At 42.2% G+C, this 10,380-nt stretch overlaps 1 protein-coding gene across 1 annotated transcript in view; it reads left to right on the top strand.

Moving 5' to 3' along the window:
* Positions 1-10,380, top strand: part of fzd3a (frizzled class receptor 3a) — a 33,494-nt gene that overhangs the window by 655 nt on the left and 22,459 nt on the right. The window contains 1 exon segment of the mRNA XM_037750293.1: positions 508-1,128. Coding sequence (XP_037606221.1) covers positions 928-1,128 — 201 coding nt within the window. The 5' untranslated portion in view covers positions 508-927.

Here is a 10,380-nt window from a genome sequence, read left to right as displayed (position 1 = left end):
TGGAAATGGGTTGTTATGGGTGTGTACGGTCATGTAAATGTAGCATTTTCCGTTATGGAAAAATGGTTCAATTAAAATAAAAAAAGGCTAAAATAATTACCTTTTTTACAAATTAAGGGTACACCACTAAAATTGCACTAATGCCAGAAATAATAATTACCATAAATTATGAGTCACTTCATTAAACTACCACAAAAAAGCTGTCAATACCCATGTAAATGCTTATTTAGATTGTTTTGTCGTTATTCTTAGTCCCTAATATATTGCTGTTAATTAATTGTTATGACTTATCTACATAACCACCCACTACAATGAAATGCAATTACCAATCCTCTTGAACTAGCCTTTTGTGTGTTTTTCATTTGCAGCCTGTTATTTGTGTAAGTTTCATTAAAAGAAAGCCTGTTCTGGGTTGCCACTCTCAAAACATACTGGATATGTTGAGTAATCTGGTGACCTGATACCAAATATACATTTTAAAATGTTTAAAATGCTTTTATTTTTCAGATCGCAGACTGAACACCATCTCCATCGGTGGTCGTCATCGCTATTTTCCCCGAAGCATCATCACTGTTCGTGGAGGTAGGAGAGGGAGGAGTGTGAGTGGTCACAGCGCAGCATCTTAAAGGACCACAGCATCTCCCAGGCTATGGAGGTCTTGTGACACACTGCTGCCGCTGACCGGAATTCCCACGGTGATGGATGCAGCCAGGTTCAGTCATGGCCATGTTGGATTGCGCTGCCAGACCCAGACTGTTTCTCTGTGAGCTGAAGAGGAGGAAGAGACTACCAGACAGTCCTGGACACTCTTTAAGCCTTGTGATTTCCCTTTCCTGGTGAATGAGCCAGATGCTAACAGGGCTCAGCCACTCTTCCTAACCAGCCGTCCCCCTGGGTCTTTCTTCTCTCCTACTGTACGGACCAGTCATGGATCTCCTGTGGGTGCTGTCGGTGTCCATGTTGACGGCGTGCGTTGCCATCCCCATGGATGCGGCGGAGGGGAGCCACAGTCTGTTCACTTGTGAGCCCATAACCCTGCGCATGTGCCAGGGGCTGCCCTACAACTCCACCTACATGCCCAACATACTGAACCATTACGACCAGCAAACTGCGGCCCTGGCCATGGAGGTACAGTACACTGCTGACCTAAAAGCTCCAGCTGCTTGCTAATATTTTGTGCTCATACTCAATACTGATATTTTTGTTCAACGGAAAATAAGGCATCAGCGTTTTCTCCCTGTTGTCAGGGAGAAACCTTTTGAAACACATTGAAACCATTTAGACCAGGGGTACCCAAACTTTTTCCCTTGGGGGGCCAACACCGAAACTTAATGGTATTGTATTGTTAAGATGCAAAATAGTGCCAGGATCCCCAGTTCCATTAATTCAAATGCCTTTTATCCATGTGCCCCAATCTCTGCCTCTCCATTTTTTTCTTACCTCACTTGCACCAAACTGATTTCCTGCTGTGCCTGATTATGAAACATAATTAGTAATTAGGGATCCTACATTGTAGGAGCATTTTTACCTCACAAAAAATAAAACGGCATATACAGCAATTTATATTATAATTTATTTTATTATTATTTTTCAGCTAGAAACATCTGGCGGGCCAAATCAAACCGAGCCCCACTTTGCAGCCCTGATTTAGACCATAGTGGCACTCACTGAAACATAGCAGCTTTGAGATTCACCACACCTATTCAGTGGAAGAGGAATCTGTGTGATACATTAGGGCCTTTTAATATACTAATGTTTTAAAAAAAAAAGATGAATAAAAAATGGTAGGAAATTGTATAGTAAATATGTATCATTGTCATGGATAAACCTTTTATCAGAGGTGAAAAACATAACCGATAAAAAGTACAAATAGCTTCCACTATTATTTTTTCATATTAATTTGTCTTTTTAAAGCGATGCATTTAGGATACAAATAGGTAATTACTTGTATCAAATGGGCATTTAAAATAGCAGTATGTCACATTTTGAGAGACGTAATTTTATATTTGAGTAATGTGTGGTAAAAGGCAGGAATTAATTCGTTACCTATTGTGTGTTATTCAGAAGTGTTAGCTACTCCATACCCCCAAACAACCCTGACCTTTTGGAGATAAAAAGGTTTAAAGAAAATTGCATATTGCATCTTATTTTTTATGCTGTGACCTTTTCCATTTTGTTCTGTTTCCTTTCCACTTTCTTCCTGTCGCTGACCTTCTTTGAGCATTTCCCCTTGTTCTTTCTACAGCTGAAACAATTAGCCATTCAATTGTAATCATTTTAGTCACTTTTCAAGCAAAAATTTACATTTGCTGGCTCCACCTTCTAAAATATCCGTATTTTTGCCTTTCTCTTTTTTATATAATTTGAAACGGAATATCTTTTTGACTGTTGGTTGGGCAAAACAAGACATTTGAATTTGTCACATTTGGGTTCTGAGAAATTGTGATAGACAGTTTTTCATAGTTTTTGATATTCCATAGACTAAATTATGAATGGATTGTGAACCTTGAATTGAGCATGCCTAATAGATATCTGATGGAAGTTGAGATTTCAGCTGGATATTGATTATTTTAGTTTTCAGTTGTTTTTTGTTTATTTTTACTAAAGCTATTGATTGGGAACACAAATAGGTACTGGCCTATATAAAATGGGTTTACACTTGAACAAAGGAATTAATGAATCCCATTTGAAAGAAGTAATTTTAATAATATGAGCAGATTTCTTGATTAAGAATTTTTCATATCACATTGTCTTAGAGTGGTTCAAAGCATATTGGGTTTTGTTAAAAAATGCCAGTCTGAAAAAATTGCAGTTATCCCCCAAAATGTATCTTCTGTACATAAAGAAGTTTGGGATTTTTAAAGGCTGATATAAAGATACTTTTGCATACGTCGTTTTTAATAAATCACTTTTTTGTCACTCTGAATTAATCATTTGTAAGAATACAATATCCTTAAGTGATTTGGTGGATTACATTGTTGAAAAATGTAATATTTATTTCAAATAGGCAATGCGCTGGACTGACCAGGATTACTTCTGTTGTGTGTCTCGTACATTGTTAAATGCCACTCTTGCAAAGCATGTTTGTGCATATTCCCGGGGTAAGGAGGATCCTTAAGTGTGCAATTTCATTTCATGAATGGATAGTTAAGTGGCTGAATTATTTGGAAAGCAGAGCAGCAAATTGGTACAGTAAGTTAAAGTAACAGTTGAATGATTTGTTTTCCTCCCTGTCTGCCTGTCTTGTATTGTGGACAAAGGGCTGATTGTGTTGAGTTATACACTGCTCAAAAAATTAAGGTAACACTTAAAGCAGCAGTAGTCAGTATATTTTTGGCATCATTGGGCAAAAATTCCATAATAACCTTTCAGCATATTGTAATTCAAGTGTTCTGAGAGAAAACTAGACTTCTGTTCCTCCTCATGGCTCTGTTTTCAGACTTTAGAAAATCTAGCCCGTGACGGGAGACTTTGACCAATCACAGGTCATTTCAGAGAGAGAGCGTTCCTATTGGCTGTGATCCAGTCATGTGACCGGTACTAGGCGTTCCTTCAAGCCATCTCAACCTGTTCTCAACATGGCTACCGGGTCACAAACCATCTAATTTTACAGCTAAACTGTGCACTACAAGATGATTCTGATGTGGCATGAGGGCCCGACGTCCTCTAGTGGGACCTGTGCTCACAGCCCTGCACCGTGCAGCTCCATTGGCCAGAGAACACCAGAATTGGCATTCTCTTCACAGATGAGAGCAGGTTCACACTGAGCACATGTGACAGGCGTGAAAGAGTCTGGAGACGCCGTGGTGAACGTTATGCTGCCTGTAACATCATTCAGCATGACCAGATTGGCGGTGGGTCAGTGATGGTCTAGGGAGGCATATCCTTGGAGGGTCGCACAGACCCATGTCATAGCCAACGGTACCCTGACTGCTGTTAGGTACCGGGAAGAAATCCTCAGAGCGTTTGTCAGACCTTAAGCTGGTGCAGTGGGCCCTGGTTCCTCCTGGTGCAGTGGGCCCTGGGTTCCTCCTGGTGCAGTGGGCCCTGGGTTCCTCCTGGTGCAGTATGCCCTGGGTTCCTCCCGGTGCAGGACAATGCCCGGCCTCATGTGGCCAGAGTGTGTAGGCGGTTCCTGGATGACGAAGGCATTGATGCCATTGACTGGCCCTCACGTTCCCCTGACCTAAATCCAATTGAGAACCTATGGGACGTTATGTATCGGTGCATCCGACGCAGCCAAGTACCGCCACAGAATGTTCAGGAGCTCACTGGTGCCCTGATCCAGGTCTGGGAGGAGATCCCCCAGGACACCATCCGCCGACTCATCAAGAGCATGGCCAGATGTTGTCAGGAGTGCATACAGGCTACTGAGCCATACACACTACTGAGTCACTTTATGAGTTGCCGTGATGAAATTCACGCAAGTTGGATCAGCATGTGATTTACATTTTTTTGAGCTTTTATGCCTTTACTGAGAGTGACAAAGATAGTACTGAAAGGGGGGGAGAGAGAGAGAGGAGATGGCATGCAGCAAAGGGCCACAGGTCAGATTGAAACTCTGGGTCCGCTGCGGTAAGGATTTCAACTTTTTACTTTGATTTTCGGTGTGATTTTGAAACCAGCCCTCAATGGGTTGATGATATTGGTTTCCACTGACCTTTGTTCTGTCATTTTGTTCTCAACAAATTATACAATGTACATCAGTAAAGATTTACAACTTGAATAATTCGTTCATCAATATCTGATGTGTTCCCTTCATTTTTTTGAGCAGTGTGTATTCGACAGATAACGTTTTGTCCCCCTGTGCCTTGACTTTGTGTACGGAGCCTCCATGTAAAATGGTGATGTACTCCCAGCATGACAGGTGGAGGCTGTGCAGCCGTCGGCCACTATCGGAGCCCAGTTCCGCCGATAACGATAGTTTGTAAAATGTCCTATTGGTGCCGATTAATCGTCCAAACCGATTAATTGCTTTACCTCTAGTTTTTATGAAAAATTGCGTATCTTCAATTCCTTCATCAAAAATGCAACCTTTTTTCTCTCGTTTTTTCCTCTCAGTATCCCTCCCACTTTGTTCTCGTCTCTGACATTTTCCAAGTCCTTTCACTCTTTTTTTTATTCTGCTGTGAGTGGCTCACATTGTTGTGGAAGTGAAATTGACACATATCTGCAGACACACATTTTCACAAACCGAGTGAGGCACACAGACAGCATTTCTATCTGCATGTCTGCATGTATTGTTTGTGATATAATTAGTCTTCCTCACATGTTGATAAGTGGCTCAGTGTGTCTGCTGCACTGCCTGCCCCTTGGACATCAGTTAGCCTAGATAGCTATCACCACTGCTAACAGGGTATGTGCTGAGAGTTGGTAATATCAAAGTGCTAGCCTACTTAAATTTGGCTCCTCTAGCTCCAGGGACTGGGAGTATATTACCAAAACATTAAGCAGAAAATTAAGTTTTAATACTTGTCCCCAGGGCCATAAGAAGAGTGCATTATTAAATTGTCCCAAAACGATTTCTGGCCGCCAACTGGCATGTTGACAGACGGTTTACCACAACATGTAGGGACTCTTCACATCATCAAAGCCATTTTACATAACAGGCTTTTTGAGCAGTTAGTCAACTTTATATTGTGAGTGAATAAACCAAATTGCTCTCTGTTTCAGTTTGGGTCAGATGACGGATTAAAGCTCAGTTTCTAGTGTTTAGTCCATGTTTTTTTGTTTCTACCCCTCAGATTATCTATAGATTTACCAGCCACCGCATCTAACTGTTGTGGCTGGGTTATCCTCTTTGAAACAACAAGTAAGGCATTTACACACAATCATGGAGCAGATGCATCACTTCGTTAAGTTAATCCCATCTTTCACATAGGCTGATCCCTCTGGAAGCTCAGTCTATCTAGCAATTACTGGCCAAACTGCACCAAAACATTAGACTGGCTAAAATACCTTTGTGTGTGTGTGTGTGTGTGTGTGTGTGTGTGTGTGTGTGTGTGTGTGTGTGTGTGTGTGTGTGTGTGTGTGTGTGTGTGTGTGTGTGTGTGTGTGTGTGTGTGTGTGTGTGTGTGTGTGTGTGTGTGTGTGTGTGTGTGTGTGTGTCCATCCGTCTATATTTATCTCACTTTATTCATTCTCAGCATCCTGTTTCCATTGGCTCACCCTCCCTCTATCACTTTTACCCTTTGACACCCGCCCCGCCCCGCCTGGCACAGCGATGATGGCGATGTGCGGAGCCCCGCCGACCATCTGTGCCTGCTCCACTTCGCTCTACTCAGCATAGACACACTGAGTGAGAGAGGGATGGAGGGCGGGAGGAGTTGTGTGCCACGAAAATCCCGGGTTATGTAACCTCTGAACATGCCCTGGCCGACTGTGGGAGCATCGCATCACACAGCACTACAACACAGCTGCATTTGCATTTGTAAAACGCTGCCTCTTCTGCCTGCCTGCTCATACTCAGGCTGCGTTCTTTCTCGTCATTGCCAAAATATTCACTCATCTTCTGGATTTAGTTTAGATTTTTGATGGATTCTTTCAAGAAAATATATTTTGAATAGGACTGTCAAAGTTAACACCACTAATTTCTTCAATGAATTAAAGCAAAGCTCAGTTTTAAAGCTAGAGTGAAGATACTGGCATTATATGAAACTAGAAAACCTAAAGAATCCATTGTTACCAACCATCATACTACCATGTACCATGTCATACTAGCTTGTCATGAAGGATGCTAAATACTTACACTAAATTTTAGAGAGGAAAACCTGGCATGTCCACCTTCAAAGAGGTCCCTTGACCTCTGACCTCCAGATCAGTGAATGTAAATGGGTTCTATGGGTACCCACGAGTCTCCCCTTTACAGACATGCTCACTTTATGATAATCACATGCAGTTTGGGGCAAGTCATAGTCAAGTCAGCACACTGACACACTGACAGCTGTTGTTGCCTGTTGGGCTGCAGTTTGACATGTTATGATTGGAGCATATTGTTTTATGCTAAATGCAGTACCTGTGCGAGTTTCTGGACAATATTCGTCGCCCTTTTGATTCGTTAATTGATTTCCAATAATAAATATATACATACATTTGCATGAAGCAGCATATTTGTCCACTCCCATGTTGATAAGAGTATTAAATACTTGACAAATCTCCCTTTAAGGTACATTTTGAACAGATAAAAATGAATCACGATTACCTATGGACAATCATTTGATTAATCGTGTTTAAAAATTGTATCAATTGACAGCCCTAATTTTGAATTTGAATGTGTAAACCTTGTATATGCTGTAGAATCATTTTCTCATTGCGGAGATGTTACTAACCCAGCGCTGTGTTGTTTTGAGGCCAGGTTAGCTTTTTACGCCCGATCACAGTGTGTGGGTCGCAGTGAACAGAGAGAGGCACTTCTGGTTTAGACGGTGTTCACTTTGATTAGTCATGGATCCACAATTAAGTCTCTTTTAGTGCTCAGAAATGGTCGTTGGGTTTGGAAAACACATTGGAAACCCAATAGGTTCCAAATAATGGAGACTATGCCTCTGTTTGGCTCTTGTTTTCCAGATCCAGTTCATGGGAGAATTCAAAGCCTATAAGATGTCGAGGGCAGCCAAATGAGAATTGACAGTTGATTTTAAAGGGAATTAGGTCCGCTGAATAGGCATGATAATGATGATGAATGCCTCGCACCGTGGAGAAACTGGGAGTTGGACGAGAACCAACGCCTGCCGTTCTTGCAGTTTTTGTCTAAAACCCCCTGAAGTGGTGTCTTTCTGAATCGCTTTTTTTCCTGTCTCGCTTCTCAAGGTCTTTTCAAGGTTTTTGTTTCTTTGGGAAAGTGAGCGCAATTTGTCATGATATCGTTATAAACTCTCTTATTGCTTTCTCTTGTGAGGTTTACCGGTAATATTTTATAAAACTACTATTGAGTGTTCACGTTACTGTATTTCATCTAAGGCTGGTGCTTACTGTGGTGACACAAGATTGTTTGGTGTAGAGAAATACGCTGCAAACCACATTAGCAGACCTGATTCACACAGGGATAACAGGTAGTTTTTTTTTACTTTATCGTACAAATACATATTTTATAGCTGTCTGAAGAGGAAACGACACAAACAAGGGGATTTCTAAAAACAGGATTTTCTATTTCAGTGTTGATCCTCCTTGCTCAGTCAGTCATCGCTGACCGCTGAATGACCTCGCAGCTGAAGTGGGACAGCGGCCTAGGGGCTGGGAAATATTGTCTATTTCTGTGCCACAAGGATACCCACTCATATAAGATAAGTGGGAGCGTGGCGGATTTGAGTGGCATTACAAAGAGAAAAAAAAGAAATGGGCTAAAATCCCTTTCTTTAGAGATAGATGCACACTTTAGCTACAGTAAAGCAGCGTGGGTTCATCATAGTAAATCAATTAAGCTGGTGTGTGAACTGTCCCTGGCATCCAAGGCAGATGTCATTTGGTTCAGTATGATATCGGGACGGCTTTTTCTTTAATGGACGTAAATGATAAGGAAGCTTTCAGATTTGCACATGCTTTAAGGATTTTGTTGGCGGAAAGCGGAGGCAAATTGCCATGACATTGTTATAAACTTTCCCTTTGTCTTCGGAGAAATATTATTTCTAAGAACTGCCGGGACATGCATATTACCGTTCATTTAAGGTTGGTGTCTGGTGTGTTGAGAGATAACAATTTGGTGCATGAGAAACGTGCTGCAAACCACACTATCGATCCAGTTTTACTGGATTTACATATTCTGCTACAAAGAATTGAGTGTGAAATACTCAATTATCAAATCAAATATTCATGTTTTTGTAAAGTGTAAAATTTGCATTGCAGAAGAAATCTAACAAGTGCAGAAAAATGTTTCCTGAGCGTTGGACTGCATACCATTGCAGATATCTTTCAATAGCCAAAAAAATTTCCCCACATTGAAAACAAAAATGTCTCCTTTTTCTCATTTGGTAGGCATCTCAGATATTTAGCCGGACAATGGAATTACACTATCAGGAGGAAGAGAGACAGGGTGGTGGAGGTGATTTTCAGAAAGGTTGACGACGTGACCGTCATGATAAAAGCAATGAGAATAGGGATTGTTTCAACGTTTCTTCAAGGCCAGATGGGACAAGCGAGGGTCAGGGCCAACAGAAGATATTAATTAAATTAGATTGATAACAGGTGTTTGTTTACATGAAGCCAAAGCCGAGCCAGCAATTTTTTTAATGGCTGCAAGACAAAAAGGTGAATGTTGGCTTGTTGGAAATTCTGTGACGATAATAACCGAGCCCTCGCGTGTCTTGTTTTGTCCCTATCGCAGAAATGAAAGGAGATGACCAGGTTATTCATCATCTTGATTTCAGCTTTCCGTGGTATTTGTCGCGTTTTGTTTTGTACGAAGGGCGCAGTGACTCAAAGACTAATCAACGGTCTGCTTTTAATCTGCTCTGTCCCACTTCCACTCATTTCCTCCTCCTTTCAGGCCGTTAAATCAGCCTCTTGTCTCAGGTTTACAACGCATTCAGATAAACTGTGTCATGTTACAGCTGCTGTGTAGAATAACCCAGATACTCCACCCATGCTGCGTGAATGAATTTGTAAAGGAGAGGTGTGTGTGTGTGTGTGTGTGTGTGTGTGTGTGTGTGTGTGTGTGTGTGTGTGTGTGTGTGTGTGTGTGTGTGTGTGTGTGTGTGTGTGTGTGTGTGTGTGTGTGTGTGTGTGTGTGTGTGTGTGTGAGTGTGTGTGAGAGAGAGTTTCAGTAAAATGCTGATAATGCTCTCCGATGGCTGCAAGTCTGTTAAAACATGCTGCAGTGAACTAAAAAAGTACACCATTTAACATGCTTATTGTGTGAGCTAGTAAAGATGTATCCCAGCTAAGCGCACACACACACACACACACACACAAACACAACGTGGTCTGATAAATCCTACCCAGCGTGACCCAGGCTATAAAGGAGCCTCTTGTTTTATTTAATGTCCAACACCGTGTTTATTGGCAGTGGACTGAAAGAGAAGCCCATCCAGAGAGCAAGTCGCTGGTCCACAACAACCCTTCTGTGAGTGTGTGTGTGTGTGTGGACACTACACACTGTCAGAGCGCAAGGTTTTCAAACATTTCTTAGCGGTGAATGACACGGCTGACTCGGTCGACCCATCCCTTCTCCCTCTCTTCCCCACTCTCTCAATCCCCCCCCTCACCCATCTCTTTTGTCCTCCCCCTCCCCCTGCGCAGGGCTCACCCGTTGCCCAGGAAACACTCCCAATTGTGCTGTTAACAAAGGGAGCAGAGGCTTTCTTGCCTCCCGGGAGGTGGTCCCCTCCGCCCCGCACCCTGACCTCCTCGAACCCAGCTCTCCTCCCTCTTCCTCCTCCTCCTCCC

This window comes from Sebastes umbrosus, chromosome 18 (genome assembly GCF_015220745.1).
Source record: "Sebastes umbrosus isolate fSebUmb1 chromosome 18, fSebUmb1.pri, whole genome shotgun sequence".
In the NCBI taxonomy this organism is placed as follows: Eukaryota; Metazoa; Chordata; class Actinopteri; order Perciformes; family Sebastidae; genus Sebastes; species Sebastes umbrosus.
Note: the sequence above shows the minus strand (reverse complement) of the source record. Positions and strands in the feature narration are given on the sequence as shown.